Genomic DNA, 23,120 nt, shown 5'->3' on the forward strand with positions numbered 1-23,120 from the left:
GGTGGAGATCTAATATTTTTTGGTGCCAAACACTAAAGCATGATATTGTAATAAATCTACACCCTATTCCCAATGTAGAACACTACTTTAGACCTGGTCAGAAGCACCGTAGTGCACTACGTAGGGAATAGGGAACCATTTGGAACAGAGCCAGTAATTCCCCTGAACATCTTTCTCTTCCTCATCTGGTTTCTTGAACAGCCCTTCACTCCTCCCCTCTTCCTCCCCTCCTCCCTTTTCATTCTATTCTATCAGCCACACCACTAGCTCACCTCCACACAATCCATTTACAAGTTAAAGACACACCTTGGAATAAATAACAAAGGAAAACTATTACTAGAAGAAGTTTAGTGTTGTATTTTTTATTTCCCATCACCATAAATCATATTTAAATCACTGAGCTGTAGCAGACCTAAATTCATCTGTTCCTGACTCTGGATAGTGGATTAAGAAGACCATCAATCTCCAATGATATTAAAGTACTATTCTGAACATTAATGATATACTGAGTGGCAAGTCAAGATATCTGCTGGTTTTATTGTTTGGTCAATAGCACCACCTGCTGGACAGGTTTAATGTTGCTGGACTGAGCAGTATTGGAGGATGAAAGATGACACATTTAGGGCCGGTTTCCTGGACATCTACATTGAACATGCTTTTTAGTCCAGGACTAGGATTAATCTGTGTCTGGGAAACCAGACCATATACTTTAGTAGAAAGTAAGTGATTCCAGCTTGTAGTGGGCTGACTAGTCCTGAATTGTCCTTTTGTTCCTGGACCATTTTCCATGCAGCTCCAGGTGACAGAGAACACATCAATTAGGACCGAGCCTACAAGCTGATCAATGATACTGAGGAGAATTACATAGAGACAGAGAACCAACTGAGAAAACATATCAATGGTTCTGAATGACAACCAATATACAACAACACCATACATCATGATTCATGGAAATGTACAAGATTAAAACATTGCAATTACAAAAATATGAAAACATTAAAGGTTTATTTTAATTCAGAACATCTGAAGATCAAATCAGTTTAATAATTGTAGATAAAACAGAGTAGAATGAATCATTACATCTGGGGACCATCACCACCAGCATGACTAGTATCTATGTGGACCCTACTACAGTTTAACCAGCTCAGCAGTACCATTGAGACTAAACCCAGGATAGAGGGGCTGAGTGAATGTAGTCTGTTCTCTGTGGAGGAGGGTCATTGTGTCAGAGACACTGTAGAAGGACAGAGTACCTGCCTTGTGATCCAGGTACACTCCTACTCTGGTGGACTGAGGGCCTGATACTTTAGTCACAACATTATTGTGTTTGAAACAATAACCACCACTACAGCACAGTAATCTCCAGGACTTGTTATGGTGTCCAAATGCCTCACCTGACCCTGTTCTGCTGATGTCTTTATATGAGACTGCTGTATAAACCCACTCCCCAGTCCACTCCACCTCCCAGTAACAGCGTCCAGACAGACCCTCTCTACACAGAACCTGGTAGGTGTTGGTGAATCTGTCTGGATGGTCAGGATATGGTTGGACTTGGTCTGTATAGGTCACCTTTCTGTTCCCTTCAGACAGAGAGAGGTGTGTGTTTGCTGTGTTTGGGTCCAGTCTGAGCTGACAGGAATCTGGGAGAAGAGCAGAGACCAATGAGGGGAGTCAGAACAATAAGTTAAGTCAGATACTGTATCTACCCTGTCTTTGATTAGAGCACAGCAGAGATCAAATCAGAGAAATATGAGGAGTCAGATAGATACCCAGTCTTTGATTAGATCTACTATTGCTATATATTTCTAGAGGGATTGTTAGGAGTGTCAGTAAAAAGAGACTGTTAGTTACTTCACAATAAAGAGACTCACATTGTAACAACTGGTCTCTGGTCTTGGGATCTGGAGGCAGCACAACCTCCACTATATTCACTACAGACACACAAACACATTGACAGAGAGAGGGAATGTTATCATCATACCATATTCCACATATATATGACTAGTAGGGAGCTTTCAATGGTCTAAAGTTGATGTTCTTTTTGTTTTCAACACACCTGTAGTGGAGATCTTGGTCCATTCTCCTTTAAGGAAGTCTTCTAGTTTCTCTCTCAGTTCAGACACAGTCTTACTCACATCTCCAAAGTGCTGAAGAGGACGGACAACGATGCTGGGTAAGTCTGAAGATACACTGATACTGGAGAGAGACTGATAACTCTGGAGAGAGAGAGAGAGGGAGAGACAGAGGGAGAGAGAGGGGGACGGACATAGAGAGAGAGAGAGAGAGAGAGGGACGGACAGAGAGAGAGAGAGAGAGAGAGAGAGAGAGAGAGAGAGAGAGAGAAAGAGGAGAGGGAGAGAGAGAGAGAGAGAGGGAGGGCAGAGAGAGTGGGACAGAGAGAGAGAGAGGGACAGAGAGAGAGAGAGGGACAGAGAGAGAGAGACGGACAGAGAGAGAGAGACGGACAGAGAGAGAGAGACGGACAGAGAGAGAGAGAGAGAGAGAGAGGGACAGAGGGAGAGAGAGGGGGACGGACAGAGAGAGAGAGAGAGAGAGAGAGGGACGGACAGAGAGAGAGAGAGAGAGAGAGAGAGAGAGAAGGAGAGGGAGAGAGAGAGAGAGAGAGAGAGAGAGAGAGAGAGAGAGAGAGAGTGGGGGGTGGCAGAGAGAGTGGGACAGAGAGACGGGGACAGCGAGAGGGGGACAGCGAGAGAGAGAGGGACAGAGAGAGAGAGGGACAGAGAGAGAGAGGGACAGAGAGAGAGAGACGGGACAGAGAGAGAGAGACGGACAGAGAGAGAGAGAGAGAGAGAGAGAGAGGGACAGAGAGAGAGAGAGGGACAGAGAGAGAGAGAGGGACAGAGAGAGGGACAGAGAGACAGACAAAGAGAGAGACAGGGACAGAGAGAGACAGGGACAGAGAGAGAGAGGACAACATAATGATTGATATGAATAGTTTCACATTAAGTTAATTTCATATCACATGTAACAAGGCAGTTTAGTTACCTGGAGGAAATGGATGTGATCCTCTGTGTGTGAGAGCTGCTCCAGCTCAGTGCTTCTCTTCCTCAGCTCAGCTATCTCCTGCTTCAGTTGCTCCAGGAGTCCTTCAGCTTGACTCACTTGAGCCTTCTCTTGGGCTCTGATCAGCTCCTTCACCTCAGAGCTCCTTCTCTCAATGGAGCGGATCAGCTCAGTAAAGATCTGATCACTGTCCTCCACTGCTGACTGTGCAGAGCGCTGTTAAGAGAGAGAGAGAGAGACAGAGAGAGAGAGAGAGAGAGAGAGAGAGAGAGAGAGAGAGAGAGAGAGAAAAAGAGAGAGAAAGAGAGAGAAAGGGGGGCAGTGAGAGACAGAGAGAGAGAGAGAGAGAGAGAGAGAGAGAGAGCGAGAGAGAGAGAGAGAGAGAGAGATACAGAGAGAGAGAGAGAGAGAGTGAGAATGTACAGTAGCCTCTGCACCGCTTTGAGTCAGAACGCTGCCGTCCAACAATTGTTTACAGACAGATTATTTCACTTATAATTCACTGTATCACAATTCCAGTGGGTCAAAAGTTTACATACACTAAGTTGACTGTGCCTTTAAACAGCTTGGAAAATTCCAGAAAATGTCATGGCTTTAGAAGCTTCTGATAGGCTAATTGACATCATTTGAGTCAATTGGAGGTGTACCTGTGGATGTATTTCAAGGCCGACCTTCAAACTCAGTGCCTCTTTGCTTGACATCATGGGAAAATCAAAAGAAATCAGCCAATACCTCAGAAAACAAATTGTAGACCTCCACCAGTCTAGTTTATCCTTGGGAGCAATTTCCAAATGTCTCTAGGTACCACCTTCCTCTGTACAAACAATAGTACGCAAGTATAAACACCATGGGACCACACAGCCGTCATACCGCTCAGGAAGGAGACTCATTCTGTCTCCTAGAGCTGAACGTACTTTGGTGCGAAAAGTGCAAATCAATCCCAGAACGAGCAAGGAGGCCTACAATGGAGGCCTACAATGGAGGCCTACCTATGGTCCCGTGTGGCTCATTTGGTAGAGCGTGGTGTTTGCAACACCAGGGTTGTGGGTTCAATTCCCATGGGGGACCAGTACGAGAAAAAAACATTTTTTATTAAATGTATGCATTCACTTCTGTAAGTCGCTCTGGATAAGAGCGTCTGCTAAATGACTAAAATGTAAAAAATGTACAAACCTGACTCAGTTACACCAGCTCTGTCAGGAGGAATGGGACTAAATTCACCCAACTTATTGTGGGAAGCTTGTGGAAGGCTACCCGAAACATCACCCAAGTTAAACAATTTAAAGGCAATGATACCAAATACTAATTGAGTGCATGTAAACTTCTGACCCACTGGGAATGTGATGAAAGAAATAAAAGCTGAAATAAATCATTCTCTCTACCATTATTCTGACATTTCACATTCTTAAAATAAAGTGGTGATCCCAACTGACCTAAAACAGGGATTTTTTACCAGGATTAAATGTCAGGAATTGTGAAAAACTGAGTTTAAATGAATTTGGCTAAGGTGTATGTAAACTTCCGACTTCAACTGTACATAGGTGTACAGAGGCCCATTATCAGCAACCATCACTCCTGTGTTCCAACGGCATGTTGTGTTAGCTAATCCAAGTTTATCATTTTAAAAGGCTAATTGATCATTAGACAAACCTTTTGCAATTATGTTAGCACAGCTGAACACTGTTGTTCTGATTCATGCTCTACCAACTGTGGCCTAGTTGGTAGAGCATGGTCTTTGCAACGCCAGCATGGTGTGTGCAACTCCAGGGTTGTGGGTTTGATTCCCACGGGGTCCAGTACAAAAAAAATGCATGAAATGTATGTATTCACTACTGTAAGTCGCTCTGGATAAGAGTGTCTGCTAAATTACTAAAAATGTAAATAAAACTGGCCTTCTTTAGACTAGTTGAGTATCTGGAGCATCAGCATTTGTGGATTTGATTACAGGCTCAAAATGGCTAGAAACAAATAACTTTCTTCTGAAACTCGTCAGTCTATTCTTGTTCTGAGAAATGAAGGCTATTAAATGTGAGAAATTGCCAAGAAACTAAAGCTCTCGTACAACGCTGTGTACTACTCCCTTCACAGAACAGCGCAAACTGGCTCTAACCAGAATAGAAAGAGGAGTGGGAGGTCCCGGTGCACAACTGAGCAAGAGGACAAGTACATTAGTGTGTCGAGTTTGAGAAACAGAAGCCTCACAAGTCCTCAACTGGCAGCTTCATTAAATAGTACCCGCAAAACACCAGTCTCAACGTCAACAGTGAAGAGGCGACTCCGGGATGCTGGCCTTCTTGGCAGAGGTCCTCTGTCCAGTGCCAGTTCTTTTTCCCATCTTAATACTTGTATTGGTAAGTCTGAAATATGGCTTTTTCTTTGCAACTCTGCCTAGAAGGCCAGAAGGCCAGCATCCCGGAGTCGCCTTATGTCAGTTTCATTGTTTATATTAAAAAAGCTCATTTTCAGTGTCTGTCTCCAGTGTCTGTGTTTATATACTGCTCAAAAAAATAAAGGGAACACTTAAACAACACATCCTAGATCTGAGTGAAATAAATAATCTTATTAAATACTTTTTTCTTTACATAGTTGAATGTGCTGACAACAAAATCACACAAAAATAATCAATGGAAATCCAATTTATCAATCCATGGAGGTCTGGAGTTGGAGTCACACTCAAAATTAAAGTGGAAAACCACACTACAGGCTGATCCAACTTTGATGTAATGTCCTTAAAACAAGTCAAAATGAGGCTCAGTAGTGTGTGTGGCCTACACGTGCCTGTATGACCTCCCTACAACGCCTGGGCATGCTCCTGATGAGGTGGCGGATGGTCTCCTGAGGGATCTCCTCCCAGATCTGGACTAAAGCATCCAGCAACTCCTGGACAGTCTGTGGAGCGAGACATGATGTACCAGATGTGCTCAATTGGTTTCAGGTCTGGGAAACGAGCGGGCCAGTCCATAGCATCAATGCCTTCCTCTTGCAGGAACTGCTGACACACTCCAGCCACATGAGGTCTAGCATTGTCTTGCATTAGGAGGAACCCAGGGCCAACCGCACCAGCATATTTTTTTTTTTACATTTTAGTCATTTAGCAGATGCTCTTATCCAGACCGACTTACAGTAGTGAATAGATACATTTCATAAATTTTTTTTTTGTTCTGTGCTGGCCCCCCGTGGGAATTGAACCCACAACCCTGGCATTGCAAACACCATGCTCTACCAACTGAGCTACAGGGAAGGCTATGGTCTCACAAGGGGTCTGAGGATCTCATCTCGGTACCTAATGGCAGTCAGGCTACCTCTGGCGAGCACATGGAGGCCCCCCAAAGAAATGCCACCCCACACCATGACTAACCCACCGCCAAACCGGTCATGCTGGAGGATGTTGCAGGCAGCAGAATGTTCTCCACGGCGTCTCCAGACTCTGTCACGTCTGTCACGTGCTCAGTGTGAACCTGCTTTCATCTGTGAAGAGCACAGGGCGTTAGTGGCGAATTTGCCAATCTTGGTGTTCTCTGGCAAATGCAAAACGTCCTGCACGGTGTTGGGCTGTAAGCACAACCCCCACCTGTGGACGTCGGGCCCTCATACCACCCTCATGGAGTCTGTTTCTGACCGTTTGAGCAGACACATGCACATTTGTGGCCTGCTGGAGGTCATTTTGCAGGGCTCTGGCAGTGCTTCTCCTGCTCCTCCTTGCACAAAGGCGGAGGTAGCGGTCCTGCTGCTGGGTTGTTGCCCTCCTACGGCCTCCTCCACGTCTCCTGATGTACTGGCCTGTCTCCTGGTAGCGCCTCCATGCTCTGGACACTACGCTGACAGACACAGCAAACCTTCTTGCCACAGCTCGCATTGATGTGCCATCCTGGATGAGCTGTACTACCTGAGCCACTTGTGTGGGTTGTAGACTCCATCTCATGCTACCACTAGAGTGAAAGCACCGCCAGCATTCAAAAGTGACCAAAACATCAGCCAGGAAGCATAGGAACTGAGAAGTGGTCTGTGGTCCCCACCTGCAGAACCACTCCTTTATTGGGGGTGTCTTGCTAATTGCCTATAATTTCCACCTGTTGTCTATTCCATTTGTACAACAGCATGTGAAATTTATTGTCAATCAGTGTTGCTTCCTAAGTGGACAGTTTGATTTCACAGAAGTGTGATTGACTTGGAGTTACATTGTGTTGTTTAAGTGTTCCCTTTATTTTTTTGAGCAGTGTATGTTAAGTGGGTTTTACTCTGGCAGATAATGTCACCTATTTAAATATATACATTTTAATATAATTAACTGAATGTATGATGTTTTTGGTTTATGTCAGATACATTATGCTATAAATGGTTATTTTATGACTGTTAGTGATAAAATTAACTATAACACTTTATATTTTGTAATTCTGAGTAATTACTACTTTAGTAAGGATATACACTGTATTCAGAACTGCTGATAATGCTAAATAATTCCAATAGATGGCAGCATAAGACAGTTCAGATTAGTTTAGGTCAAGTACAAGTATCCAACTCAACAAGCCCCTCCAAAAGCTTGTTCCATCTGCGAGCAGCGAGCACTCTGCCTTCTCCCACAAGAGAGGGGCATGTTGAGGTACATTTACTAACCGTGAGGGCAGCATGATGTCATTTATTGTCGGGCTGGAAGATACATCATCTTTTCTATTCCGAGGCTGTTTCCTCCCAATATGACATATTAACATGATGTCATAATGCGTGTTTACTAGGGTTGAGGTCAGCACATCTGACTAGTGGTAATTTGACCAGGGTTCAATACCTTCTATAGTTAATAATGTTTTGATCTCCCAAAAGCAACACAGGACTAACAAGAGATATATAGCTAACTGTAAAGTAATGAGTGACCATTTTAGAAAATCATGGGACATAGTCTTTGGTTGCATGCTATTTTATGTAAATCATATTGCTGCTTGTAGCCTATAACTGATGCTTCGTGGTCTTATGCTGCCATCTATTGGAAATATTTACCAATTAAAAGTTATTAATTCACGTAAAGACATTGGTGAGACAGCTGAGAAATAAAGTGTATTTAATTCGAGAGATCAGTCTCAAACCTGCCCCACCTATCCCACGCCAATTACTGGACTTTCACATAGAGGTTACTATGTCACACAGTTCAAACCACATTTAACATATAAAACAAATGAGTCTTGTTTATCAAGTGTTCTGCCTTGCAATAATAAATATAATAAAATAACTAATAAAAAGCAAATGCTTAAATAGGTTTAATTTAAAAAATAACAAATGCTATTTAGTACTAAAATGGTATTTACTAACATAATATTATTACTAAAATAGTTGTAGGCTACCCTACCCTAGAATTAGGGTTCAGGCTAAAATAGGTTATACGTAGGGTTAGAGTTTCTGTACAGCACTTTGTGACATCTGCTGATGTAAAACGGGCTTCATAAATACATTTGATTGATTGTTAGGTTCAGGGTATTTAAAGAGAAACTGTATGGGTTTATATCTCTCTTGCTTCTCCCTGTGGTCTTCTGTGGGCATAATCTGAGGTAGCAACTGTGTCAGAGCTACAAATCAATGAGCTCCACCTATCCTTTTGGTTTAAAACTCAGTGAACCTGCGCAGCATTCTTTCTATTTGATGCCTACGAACCAACAGATTTCAACGCATATCAAATTACCCAGCAGCCATTTAGAAACAACATATATAAAAAAAAATGTATTTATTCATTTAAAAAAATATATTTTCTGGCTGTTTAAATCAGCCACATCTTGAAAAAGTGGACAGGGACATACGTTTTGTTTAGGTTTTAAACCTTTTTCTGAAATAAAATATGTTTAAACATATTTAACATTTGATGTCTTTGCACCAACCATCTGTTCTACTCACTAACACTGTAGGTCACTACAACGTGTAACCAGGTGAACAGTGAGCTTCCTCACCAAGTAGCTGTAACCTAGTTAATAATAAGTTACCTGAGGTAAACCTACAAGGTTAAAACCTGTTGGGGCTCGGGGGCAGTATTTTCACGGCCGGATGAAAAACGTACCCAATTTCAACAGGTTACTACTCTGGCCCAGAAAATAGAATATGCATATTATTAGTGATTTTCGGATAAAAAACACTCTGAAGTTTCTAAAACTGTTTGAATGGTGTCTGTGAGTATAACATAACTCATATAGCAGGCAAAAACCTGAGAAGATTCCAAGCAGGAAATGAAAATCTGGTGCCTGTATTTTTTTCCAAGTCCTTACCTTTCTGACACACAGTGAGTTAGGGTTCATTTTGCACTTCCTAAGGCTTCCACTAGATGTCAACAGTCTTTTTTTTTGCCTTTTGCGGCAAACACGGACCGAACAAGCAGGCTGGGAATCAGGTCACTGAGAAAACCACTTCAGTTCATTGCGTGCATTCACGTAAGAAAGGACCTATGTTCCAAAACATTTTTCAAGACATAGCATGGGTCCGGTTGGAATATTACTGAAGTTTGACGTTCTAAAGGCCCTAAAGATTGATGCTATACAACGTTTGACATGTTTGAACGAACGTAAATATATATTTTTTGCACATTCGTGACGAAAAGTCCCGCGCGCTTCAGTACATTATGACTCCAAAATGGCGGCTATCTGTATTGCGTAGTGTATTTTTCTGAGCACAGTACTCAGATTATTGCAAAGTGTGCTTTCCCAGTAAAGTTATTTTGAAATCTGACAATGCGGTTGCATTCAGGAGATGTTAATCTATAATTCTTTGAATAACAGTTTAATATTTTATCAACGTTTATGACGAGTATTTTTGTAGATTGTTGTGCTGTTCACCGAGAGTTTTGGGGGAAATACGCTTGATAGAACAAAATGCATGTATTGTCTAACATAATGTCATAGGAGTGTCATCTGATGAAGATTGTCAAAGGTTAGTGCATAATTTTAGCTGGTTTTCTGCTTTTGGTGACGCCTGTCTTTGCATTGAAAATGGCTGTGTGTAATGTTTTGTCTATGTACTGTCCTAACATAATCTAACTTTATGCTTTCGCCGTAAAGCCTTTTTGAAATCGGACAACGTGGTTAGATTAAGGAGATGTTTATCTTTCAAAGGGTGTAAGATAGTTGTATGTTTGAGAAATTTGAATTATGACAATAGTTTTCAAATTTGGCGCCCTGATGTTTCACAGGCTGTTGATAGTATGTACCGCGGGTGGGACGCTAGCGTCCCACGTAGCCCATAGAAGTTGATGCGGGCTGGTCTCATTGGTAACAATAGTGAAGCTGACATTGTGACGCAGAACAATGGACTGGGAATAGAACTTTCAGAAGGTGAGTTGGTGCAACAGTGTTCAATACAACTAATAGGAGCTGGCAGGGTGAAACATGACCTAAAATAAGACCTGTTTTTTCAATACAACTAATAGGAGCTGGCAGGGTGAAACATGACCTAAAATAAGACCTGTTTTTTCAATACAACTAATAGGAGCTGGCAGGGTGAAACATGACCTAAAATAAGGCCTGTTTGTTCAATACAACTAATAGGATCTGGCAGGGTGAAACATGGCCTAAAATAAGACCTGTTTTTTCAATACAACTAATAGGAGCTGGCAGGGTGAAACATGACCTAAAATAAGACCTGTTTTTTCAATACAACTAATAGGAGCTGGCAGGGTGAAACATGGCCTAAAATAAGACCTGTTTTTTCAATACAACTAATAGGAGCTGGCAGGGTGAAACATGACCTAAAATAAGACCTGTTTTTTCAATACAACTAATAGGAGCTGGCAGGGTGAAACATGGCCTAAAATAAGACCTGTTTTTTCAATACAACTAATAGGAGCTGGCAGGGTGAGACATGACCTAAAACAAGCCCCGCTTTTTCGCGTTTACTTCAAAACTACGGCAAATAGCTGGGACACATGGTAATATTATATAACTGGGCTCCTTGGCGGATGCAGTGAACTAGATTTATCTGGCTGATCGCGCTTGTCTGCCCTAAACAAACCCTGTGTACCACCCCTCCCCTGTTTAACCTTGAATTCAGATAAGAAACAAACACTTGCCTACGAAAAGAGACACCCAACCAAAACCAACCAACTCTTTATGGATCTGTTCATACGGTGGCAGATTAGACACCACTACTCTTGTCGAAATCGGCACCAACACACCCCTCACATAAATCATACTGGTAACTAGCCGGGCAACAAGACTCACCTTTTACATTACCACAACCACCGCCTTGTTCATTCTGGATACAGAGTGTATATGTTCCTCTCCCACCTGTTCACCGACCATGATCAATAATTCCTCCACACCATTCTCCAGAATGCACCTGAAGAGACAGCGTTTCTTCTCCACTCGGTTGAGGATATCACACCTCCCAAACAAACTACCCTACTCCCCCCTCAACTCTAACCGATAAACAGTTGAAACCAATAAATAAACCCTTAACAACTAGAAAATACGCAAAAAGAATAGTTGCCCTCCTCAGGAACCACAAAACCCTCACACAACACCTTCTTCTTCTATGATATAATGGCGGTCCGCAAACCAACGTTAAAGGTGCATGGCGCCACCTACTGTGCTGGAGTGTGTTCAATCACGGTTTACACCATTTCTAAATCCTCCTACCTAACTCAGTACTTCTGAGAAAATAAAAAAGAGCCCTACTAACTTCAAATAGACCCTCCCCCATCCCTCCCCCAAATGCCTTCCAACCCCCCCTCCAACCCCATCCAACCTCAATGACCATACACTTCAATCTTTCCCTCTCTTCAACATCCTTACAACAATATAACAACACATGCTCCACCGTTTCATTGACAAAACCCTCCAGACACAAACCATTCACATGCTGCCAACCAGATGTAAGGACCTGTTCGATGTACAATGCTCTAAGCACAATCGAGTAAACACCACCTCTTCCTTCCTAATCTGACCTCTGAATCTTGGTCCACCGACCTTTAGAGGACATATAAATGCCGTCCCTTGTGCTCAGAGTCCCATCTCTTCTGCCACACATCTGTCAAAATGTCTCTGATCTTACATTTGTCCTCACCTCTACCCAGTGGAACATTAATATATATTATATCTTGTTTTAAAGCTCTTTTAGCTAACTGGTCTACAATTTCATTCCCTTCCACACCTGAATGTGCTGGGACCCAGCAGACTCTCACTACTTCTGACCATTTTTTTCCTTTTGTCTACCAAGGTGAGATCAACAACAGGATCTGGGAGTAACCCTGGAGGAACATCCCCTATCACCACAGAAGGGCCAACCTCTAACTCCCTCAAACCACTCTCATCAGCAACTTTCCAACTGTCCAACCAAAACCACTGCCTTGTCTACTAGTATATTCCCAACAGTCATCTAGAACAGTAGCAGTGGGATGCTCAACCTCACAGCCTTGCAACCCAATAATATAATGACATTTTATTACGCCATATACCCAAAGGCATCTCACCTGCCTCCACTAGTAAGACACATACAGATGTTGATTTAAATGCACCAATACATATCCTTAAAGCTATATACTGGATTCTGTCCAGCTTAAGTCTTTGCTGCTGTTCCATAAACTATACACCTGTAATCAATTGTCATCCTGATCAGAGCTCTATAAATATCCATCAACGATTGTCTGTCAGCACCCGATTCATAACCAGAGACCCACACAACCAACTACCACGAAGTGATGGAATGAGAGAGAGAGACATTGTTACAACACTGTACATAGACATAATATAACGTTTCTTCTTCTCTGGAGGTTAACGGCGGTTGGCATCCAATATGTTGTATTACCGCCCCAACTGGACTATAATATAAATCTTTTTTACTTTCTGATACAAAATAGGAAAAGGAACATTTCATATTTTTTCAAATAAAAAAACACCCTTCCAACTAACCCTACACTCGTTAAAAACCCACTACCCCATTCCACTACTTTGACCCTGTCTGCTCCTGCACCATGCCAACTAACCCTACACTCATCCACTACCCCATTCCACTACTTTGGCCCTATCTGCTCCTGCACCATGCCAACTAACCCTACACTCATTAAAAACCCACTACCCCATTCCACTACTTTGACCCTATCTGCTCCTGCACCATGCCAACGACCTGGGAGGACGGGACACCACCACTCAACACACCCTGGAAATCTTCTGAAGTCAAATCTTATATGACAAAATACTTCTCTGCAGCTGCCACCACAACATCTATTGTCTGTGATTTACGTTCCATTTCTGAGGTACAGTTGATAACCATTGCTATGAATTCAACTGAACATCCCTCGTTGGCCTATCCCTCTGTGCTGTCACAGATCTACTACTCACAGGGATCCTCTCAGGATCCCTCAGCCTTGGCCCGTCCTCCTCTACTTTCTTCACTGCTTCAGCATACGACACCTTCTGCACTACTCTGACTCTAGTCACCTCAACTTGCCTCTCTCTCACCAGACACCTCTGATCCCCAGCAACATGGACACCCCTACAGTTGACACACAGAACTTTATCCACCAAAACTACACAATCCTCTAACCCATGACCTCCTCCACACTTCCCACATCTTGTAATCTCCCTCCTACAAACTGCTGCAACATGACCATAAACGTTGCACCTGAAACAGCTCAGTGGATTCAACACAAAGACTCTAACAGGATAACTGATATATCCCAACATGACTTTGTCGGGTAAAGACTCAAAAGGACTGACAGTGACTCCTCTGTTTCACCACGCTCACCACCGGGTCTGCGTCATACCAATCGGCGGGCATCACAAACACTAGGAATTTTCAACTTCAATTGCTCCACCTCCACATTTAACGTGACCCAAGAAATCACACATTTCAATGGTGTCCTGTTCATAAGAGCAAAACATGAAACAGATCTTGTTGCGTGACACGGAGCGAAAACTTGAAATGTCTCTATTCCTTTGAAACTTTTATGACTGTAATGTTTACTTTTCATTTCAAATTGTTTATTTCATTTCACTTTTGTTTAGTATCTATTTATCTTGCTTTGGTAATGTAAACATATGTTTCCCATGCCAATAAAGATCTTTGAATTGAATTGAGAGAGAGAGCTCCATGTTAATGTATAGGGGACCTGAGTCAGTCATGGTTACTCATGGTTATGTGATGAGGTAGCCACGCCTGCAACTTCTAAATCAGTGTCGGCCCAATAGGGAATGTCCTCTTGATGTAATGGTCAAGATGTTGGTTTATCCCACGGTAGACCTGGGTTCATATCCCATCAGTTACATTAAGCAGTCTATTCTCTGAAAGGGGTCCAGACAGCCTGTTCCCAACAGTGGGGTCAGTGGGATTGAAGAGGGGCCCCTCTCTCTCTCTCTGACTGGAGGAGAGAAGTGAAATGGTGTGTCTCCTCTGGTCAACAATACTCACCTTGAGAGACTCCACAGCCTGTTGGAGCTCCTTCAGCTCCTTCTCTCTCTCCTGGAATCTCTGCTGGACCTTCTGCTGACTCATCCCCAGCTGCCTCTGTGGAGAATCACTCTTCAATGAGCTATCAAGCTGTATTTATCCAGTAGATCAATAGTATAGTAATGTGACATAGGACCCATAGAGAGGAAGGTCTACAATCCTGAGGAAGTCCCTTTACAATATTATATTATGTTGCTATGTGAATGATTATAGTTTTACAGTTGGCCTACATGTATCAAGAGGTTGAGACTGAACTTTGGACTCATTAAAGGGCAGTCAGATTGATAATGGTGTTTGACTTTAGAAAATTGTGTTACATTTGGAAAATCTGGGTTAACATATCTATATACTCAAGGTGTGTGTTCATATTTGTGGATCGATTTCATTTGAATGATCTCATATTCAAACAGCCTTAGTTCCTACTGTATCTTTAATTCTTTGTTTATCAGACAGTCACCAACAAGTTGTTCTGGTCTTACCCGTTTCTCAGTCCTCTCTGCGGCAGCTGACACTGTATCATGGCCTTTATGTTCATCCATCACACAAAGCAGACAGATACACTGCTGATCGGTACGACAGTAAACCTCCAGCAGTTTGTCATGATGAGAGCAGATTTTCTCCTGTAGTTGTGCGGTGGCTTTGACCAGCTTGTGCTTCTTGAAAGCAGGAAATTCATAGTGAGGTTGGAGGTGAGTCTCACAGTAAGAGGCCAGACACAGCAGACAGGACATGAGGGCTTTCTGCTTTCTGGTCCCAGTGCAGAAATCACACACCACATCTCCAGGTCCAGCATAGCACAGAGCAGGAGGGGGAGCAGCCTGGAGTCCTGTCTTCTTCAGTTTCTCCACCATCTCAGCCAACATGTTATTTTTCCTCAGATTAGGCCTTGGAGTGAAGGTCTCTCTGCACTGAGGACAGCTATAGACCCCTTTCAGAACATCCTGATCCCAGCAGTCCTCAATACAGCTTCTACAGTAACTGTGTCCACAGGCAGTAGTCACCGGATCCTTCAGTAGATCCAGACAGATGGAGCAACAGAACAGTTCCTGATTCTCTGCCATTTTGGTGCTCTCTCCTGTAGGTTAAGCAATGGCAGTGTGAAAGATGACTTTCTGTTGATTGTCAAAGATGACTTTCTGTTCAGTGTGAAAGATGACTTTGTGTTTCATGGAACTCTACACCAGAGGACAGGGAGTGGTTTCCTACTTGACTGTATTTTCTGTATGTAGAGGTGGTGTGGTTTCTTTGATAAGGAAGTATGACAGTGTGTTGGTTAGTAGGCAGAGATGGTTAGTATTTATATTATGCTCTGTCGTGGGTCTCCCGGTCGCGGCCATCTGCGACAGAGCCTGGACTCGAACCCAGAATCTCTAGTGGCACAGCTGACACTAAATACTTTTCTTTACCATTTATTATATCGGTTCACATCTTGTGTCCCCGTTTCATCCTGCATTGGTATCAGCAGTCATAGTACTATGGTGTGATAACACTGTCTGCTAAATGACAACATTGGTATCAGCAGTCTGATAGTACTATGGTTTGATAAGACTCTGCTAAATGACAACATTGGTATCAGCAGTATGATAGTACTATGGTGTGATAAGACTGTCTGCTAAATGAACTAAATATAAATGTGTATGTAAAAATGTTGATATATATTTTGTTGAGGGAAAATGTACTTGATACGATTGTAATATGTTGTTGTCTCACCTAGCTGTCTGAAGATCAGTGCACTAAACAGAGCTTCTGGTAAATGACTCAAATGTAAAAGTAAAATATTGTGAAGCATGCTGAGTATTATTCTAATGAGCTCCGCCTCCAAACAAGGCCAATAATAATACCCAGTGTGCTTTGTGGTAAATTTGTTATGTTCATTTTCACATATACATTCGTATTTTAGTTAGCTTATCCAGAGTGACTTGCTCAACTAAGGTAGATAACAACATACAGTATCATTGTCAACAAGCAAGAAAAAAGGTTTTGTAACCGTTACTGAAACGGGTGTTGCTGTTTGGTCCATCTACTTCCAAATACTTTCTAGATTAAAAATTAAATATGTTACATAATATATATTACATAATACAAGTATTAGTAGTTTAATTTGATACATTGATCTTTATGGTATTTTGTATTTATATGTAGTAATTTCTGTCCATCCCTGGTAGTAGAATACTCTTGTCTGTAAGGTGTTTTCAGGACCAGGACACGAGGTAAAGGAGACACACAGGAAAATGTCATGTAGTTTTATTAAAAATAAATGTTTCAAAAAAATCACTTTCAAAAGGATTTCAAAATGCTAAATAAAACACCTAGCTCTCCTCAGAGCATAATCACTGGGCGGTCTCTTAAAAACTGCACGCAGAGGCATAAAAATGTGTTGTAGAAATTCTAACCAGAAAGGGGAGAAACTGAAGAATCTTTCAACAACAGCTGTATTAATATGTGGAGACATGAGGCTGGTCAACCATCACTCAGGGTGCACGGTAGAGAGACCAATGATTCAGGAACAACAGCTGTATTAATATGTGGATACATGAGGCTGGTCAACCATCACTCAGGGTGCATGGTAGAGAGACCAATGATTCAGGAACAACAGCTCTCTTATAGAGACACTATTTTACATGAGATTCAAGTGTCACCATCTTACACAAGCAGTTTGGAAAAGGCTCATTTCAGGGGTTAAGCTAAAACATGCTACTCAGCTGTTAGGTGAAACTCTCATTGTGGTCAGGGCGTGGTTTCAGTTCTAGGAACATGTTTCTGAGAACTGACACATCTCAGTTGTCAACCCTAATGCTGAGCTGTTGTCGTGACTTCTATCTCAACAACAGGACGCTGCCCCTACCCAGAAGCTCTTTTGGCACTCCGCCTACAACATTTGGTTTAGACAGAGGACCAGGAAGAGGAACTTGTACGACACGCTGTTCTAATTCAGATTTACTGGCACAATGTTTTCTTCATTGTATCTTCTTCACACAATAACTCAGTTTAGTACCTTGAAGACTAACTATATGTCATCTCACTTAATTACCTGGTACCTCAGTTAATTTCTGTCACCACAAATGTTTTCCACAAGTTCATCTGACTAAGTCAGTAGATAAAGGGCTTCATCTGACTCTGGGTCAGTAGATAAAGGGCTTCATCTGACTCTGGGTCAGTAGATAAAGGGCTTCATCTGACTCTGGGTCAGTAGATAAAGGGCTTCATCTGACTCTGGATCAGTAGATAAAGGGCTTCATCTGACTCTGGGTCAGTAGATAAAGGGCTTCATCTGACTCTGGGTCAGTAGATAAAGGGCTTCATCTGACTCTGGGTCAGTAGATAAAGGGCTTCATCTGACTCTGGATCTGACCACCATACCAATCAAAACTATAACTGAAATGTCTTTGGCCACCATACCAATTAAAACTACATCAAAAGAGTTCATTAAGAGGTCCATAGTCTTGAGATAGTGGCTGGGTTGGAGACCCACCAGCTGCATGGTGGCTCACCAAACGGGCATAGAGAGCTGACTGCAGCAAGGTGTACTGCTTAACTAGGATGTGGTCCTAGGATGTGGTCCTTTGAGCACACACACACACACACATCTCACTCTTCTTGGCTTCCATGGCAACCCACACAGGAACCTTTCCCCAATAGAATCTTTCCCCACAGGAACCACACCTGTTGGCATTCTGACAACAACAAAAAAAAAAAAAAAAAAAAAAAAAAAAAAAAAAAAAAAAAAAAAAAAAAAAAAAAATCGCAACATTGTTTCAATAATATATAGAACTTTTTTTGCAGCTCTGGTATATTAAGCTTTTTTGAGGCCTTACTCACTATTCATACTGTGGCAGCACAATGTAACGGCCGTCGTATGAAAGGGACCAAGGCGTAGCGGGTTGAGTGCTCATTATATATTTATTTTGAACACTTAAGAAAACAAAACAAGAAATCGTACGAACTAACAGGATTACAGGCTAAAAACAGCTATGTAATCACAACTTCCCACAAAACACACCCCTCTATATAGGACCTTCAATCAGAGACAACGAGGAACAGCTGCCTCCAATTGAAGGCCAAATCAATAAACTCAACAGAACTAAAAAGACTAGAACATAGAACTATACTAACATAGAACATAGCCCAAAAACCCCGGAACACACTAACCAAACACCCCTCTACATAAACACACCCCAGATAAAACAAATACCCCCCTGCCACGTCCTGACCAAACTACAATAACAAATAACCATTTTACTGGTCAGAACGTGACAGTACCCCCCCAAAGGTACAGACCCCGGATGCACCTCACACAAAAGAAATAACCACAAAATAAACCCCCCCAAACTAAAGGGAGGGAAGGGAGGGTGGCTGCCGTCCCCGACGGTTCCCGTGCTACACCCCCCCTCCCCAATCCTCCTACTGTGGAGGTGGCTCAGGCTCTGGCCTTAGTCCCCCACCTAACCTGTCCACCCCCCTAAATACCTTTGGCTGAGGCACGTCGCTGTAGACCTCAGGCAGAAGGATGATTCTGGGAGCTCCGGACTGTAGGCTGTCTCACTCGGTTCCGGACTGTAGGCTGTCTCACTCGGTTCCGGACTGTAGGCTGTCTCACTCGGTTCCGGACTGTAGGCTGTCTCACTCGGTTCCGGACTGTAGGCTGTCTCACTCGGTTCCGGACTGTAGGCTGTCTCACTCGGTTCCGGACTGTAGGCTGTCTCACTCGGTTCCGGACTGTAGGCTGTCTCACTCGGTTCCGGACTGTAGGCTGTCTCACTCGGTTCCGGACTGTAGGCTGTCTCACTCGGTTCCGGACTGTAGGCTATCTCTGGACGGGGCAGTGTCGCCGGACGCTCTGGACGGGGCACTGTCGTCGGACGCTCTGGACGGGGCACTGTCGTCGGAAGCTCTGGACGGGGCACTGTCGTCGGAAGCTCTGGACGGGGACCGCGCACTGAAAGCCTGATGCGTGGGGCTGATACTGGAGATGCCAGACTGGATATACGCACCCCAAGGCTAGTGCGGGGAGCAGGAACAGGACGAGTTGGACTGGGCTGATGCACTGGAGGCCTGGTGCGTGGGGCTGGTACTGAAGATACCAGACTGGAGACACGTACCTCAGGGCTGGTGCGAGGAGCAGGAACAGGACGAGTTGGACTGGGCTGATGCACTGGAGGCCTGGTGCGTGGGGCTGGTACTGAAGATACCAGACTGGAGACACGTACCTCAGGGCTGGTGCAGGGAGCAGGAACAGGACGAGTTGGACTGGGCTGATGCACTGGAGGCCTGGTGACTGGGGCTGGTACTGAAGATACCAGACTGGAGACACGTACCTCAGGGCTGGTGCAGGGAGCAGGAACAGGATGATTTGGACTGGGCTGACGCACTGGAGGCCTGGTGACGGTACTGAAGATACCAGACTGGAGACACGTACCTCAGGGCTGGTGCAGGGAGCAGGAACAGGACGAGTTGGACTGGGCTGATGCACTGGAGGCCTGGTGACTGGGGCTGGTACTGAAGATACCAGACTGGAGACACGTACCTCAGGGCTGGTGCAGGGAGCAGGAACAGGATACACTGGGCCGTGAAGGGGCACTGGCGGTCTTGAGCGCAGTACTCGTACCACCCTTACTGGCTGGATGTCCGCTTCCCCCTGGTAAATGCGGGACGCTGGCACCGTGCACACCGGCCTGTGAATGTCGGCCTTGACGCTGTGCACATCACCCCATAGCACGGGGCCTGACCAGTAACAAGCTGCCTCCGATAAGCACGGGGAGTTGGCTTCGGGCTTAACCCTGGCCCAGCCAAACTACCCGTGTGCCCCCCAAAAAGGATTCTTGGTGCTGCCTCTCAGGCTCCCTTAACTCCTCCATAGCCCTGGATATGCTCCTCCTCATTTCCGCCCATGTCCATCCTTCTTCATCGTGCTCCTTCCTCCGCTGCTTGGTCCGTTGTAGGTGGGAAGTTCTGTAACGGCCGTCGTATGAAAGGGACCAAGGCGTAGCGGGTTGAGTGCTCATTATATATTTATTTTGAACACTTAAGAAAACAAAACAAGAAATCGCACGAACTAACATGATTACATGCTAAACACAGCTATGTAATCACAACTTCCCACAAAGCCCAAACAAAACACACCCCTCTATATAGGACCTTCAATCAGAGGCAACGAGGAACAGCTGCCTCCAATTGAAGGCCAAATCAATAAACTAAACATAGAACTAAAAAGACTAGACTAGAACATAGAAATATACTAACATAGAACATAGCCCAAAAACCCCGGAACACAGTAACCAAGCACCCCTCTACATAAACACACACCCACTAACCACATAAAACAAATACCCCCCTGCCACAGCCTGACCAAACTACAATAACAAATAACCCCTTTACTGGTCAGAATGTGACACACAATGACCAAACAATATGTGTATGTGAGTCTCTTGATCATATCTTTGATCATGACACTGGTGAGGAGGAAAGAGTCCTTGTTAATGATGTTCAGAATGAGACTGATATGAGGTAAACAATAACTAATGATTGATTGACTGGTATGATATCGATATTCTGATATTCTTGAGTTAATTCGGGAAACGGTAACTCGTTAAATGAACATTTCCCATGGTGCCCAGGTTACTAATGAGTTAATTGTTGCATGATTAATTGAATCACGTAATAATTAAACGTTAGGGAATTGATTTGATAAAACAGCATGTCATCACATTAATAGCAGTCTAAAAGTAGACACTGCGGTTGGAACCAAAAATCTCACATTAGGGCTCATCAGACCAAAGGACTGATTTCCACCAGTTTAATGTCCATTCCTCGTGTTTCTTGCCCCAAGCAAGTCTCTTCTTATTATTATTGGTGTCCTTTAGTAGTGGTTTCTTTGCAGCAATTCGACCATGAAGGCCTGATTCACATGGCCTCCTCTGAACAGTTGATGTTCAGATATATCTGTTACTTGAACTCTGTGAAGAATTTATTTGGGCTGCAATCTGAGGTGCAGTTAGCTCTAATGAACTTATCCTCTGCAGCAGGTAACTCTGGGTCCTTTGTTCCTGTGGCAGTCCTCGTGAGAGCCAGTTTCATCGTAGTGCTTGATGATTTTTGCACTTGAAGGAACTTTCAAACTTCTTGAAATTTTCCAGATTGACTGACCTTCATGTGTTAAAATAATGATGGACTGTCGTTTCTCTTTGCTTATTTGAGCTGTTCTTGCCAGAATATGGACTTGGTATTTTGCCAAATAGGGCTATCTTCTGTATACCACCCCTACCTTGTCACAACACAAGCTCAAACGCATCAAGAAGTAAAGAAATTCCACAAATTGACCTATAACAAGGCACATCTGTTAACTGAAATGCATTCCAGGTGATTACCTCATGAAGCTGGTTGAGAGAATGCCAAGAGTGTGTCTCTCCGATCTGTTTATCTCTCTCTGTACTGTATATAACACATCAGTGACTCCTTGATTCACCAAAGGTTCTTGTTCTCTACAGTTTAACATAAACAATATTTCCCGCCCCTCTAAAAACAGACTTTTAGATTATAAACATGTAAATTAAAAAAAGGGATACTAAATTAGCCAATGTATCATCGTGTTGTATACGTCATAACCCGAAGGGGGAGGGTCGAAGTTGTTCAAATGTTACATATACATTTTTTTGTATCAAGATATTGTGTTATATGTTAGAATGTCTAATTAACAACAATATTGTAAACATTAGCAATATTGTTTTGTCAAAAAAATATATAAATATAATAAAAATAAAGTGTTAACTGCAGCTGTATGCAGACTATAGAGTTGTGTACTCTATCGCCCTGCTGATCGGGATCTATCTGAACTACAGTATGCTGATCAGGATCTATCTGAACTACAGTATGCTGATCAGGATCAATCTGAACTACAGTATGCTGATCAGGATCTATCTGAACTACAGTATTCTGATCAGGATCTATCTGAACTACAGTATGCTGATCAGGATCTATCTGAACTACAGTATGCTGATCAGGATCTATCTGAACTACAGTATGCTGATCAGGATCTATCTGAACTACAGTATGCTGATCAGGATCTATCTGAACTACAGTACGCTGATCAGGATCTATCTGAACTACAGTATGCTGATCAGGATCTATCTGAACTACAGTATGTTTTTATTATTTTGCAGAAACCTTTATTGACCTTAAATTATTATTGAATATGTGTAAAACTAGGTATTTGTTGTTTTCTAGAATTCACAAAACTGATTCTACTGATTGAAGTGTACGTACCTAGTATGGTGTATCTGTATAGACGTTAAGCTGCCTTTAAAAATATATTTATATATTGATGAGTTAATTAAGTTGTCTTTTTAAAAAAACATATTGATGAGTTAGTTAATTAAGATGCTGAATATAAAAAGGGGCTTCTTCTATAGAAATATTCAGGCCTCTGGCTCAATAGTACAAAGCAGATAGTTCAATCGATGTTCTTCCTGGTTCTAGACTGGTGACATCATCTATATGAATGCAGCTGCCACTTCATTAAAACCATTAGATGCATTTGACCATAGAGCACTTTGTCTTATTATGGGTCCAGGTTATTCCAAGGTGTGTCTTTAACTTGTAAATGGATTGTGTGGAGGTGAGCTAGTGGTGTGGCTGATAGAATAGAATGAAAAGGGAGGAGGGGAGGAAGAGGGGAGGAGTGAAGGGCT

At 43.0% G+C, this 23,120-nt stretch overlaps 1 protein-coding gene across 1 annotated transcript; it reads right to left on the minus strand.

Annotated features, from left to right (window-relative positions):
- Positions 1–987: 987 nt before the first annotated feature.
- On the minus strand, positions 988–15,629 carry LOC115191421 (tripartite motif-containing protein 16-like). The gene is made up of 6 exons (XM_029749275.1): positions 14,916–15,629; positions 14,398–14,493; positions 3,007–3,240; positions 2,057–2,216; positions 1,872–1,931; positions 988–1,640 (listed from the first exon to the last, which is right to left on the minus strand). The coding sequence occupies exons 1-6, from the start codon at positions 15,495–15,497 to the stop codon at positions 1,129–1,131; spliced, it is 1,644 nt and encodes a 547-aa protein (XP_029605135.1). The 5' UTR covers positions 15,498–15,629; the 3' UTR covers positions 988–1,128.
- Positions 15,630–23,120: the final 7,491 nt, after the last annotated feature.

The sequence above is a fragment of the Salmo trutta genome, chromosome 4, assembly GCF_901001165.1.
Source record: "Salmo trutta chromosome 4, fSalTru1.1, whole genome shotgun sequence".
Taxonomy (NCBI): Eukaryota; Metazoa; Chordata; class Actinopteri; order Salmoniformes; family Salmonidae; genus Salmo; species Salmo trutta.

Bases quoted from the DNA above. Each gene is read 5' to 3' on its own strand.
- LOC115191421 (XM_029749275.1), bottom strand. From the start codon at position 15,497: ATGGCAGAGAATCAGGAACTGTTCTGTTGCTCCATCTGTCTGGATCTA. The intron at 1,932-2,056 runs GTGTGTTGAAAA...GTGTGTCTGTAG, and splicing joins GACCAAGATCTCCACTACAG to TGAATATAGTGGAGGTTGTG. The intron at 1,641-1,871 runs GTGAGTCTCTTT...CTCTTCTCCCAG, and splicing joins CAGAGACCAGTTGTTACAAT to ATTCCTGTCAGCTCAGACTG.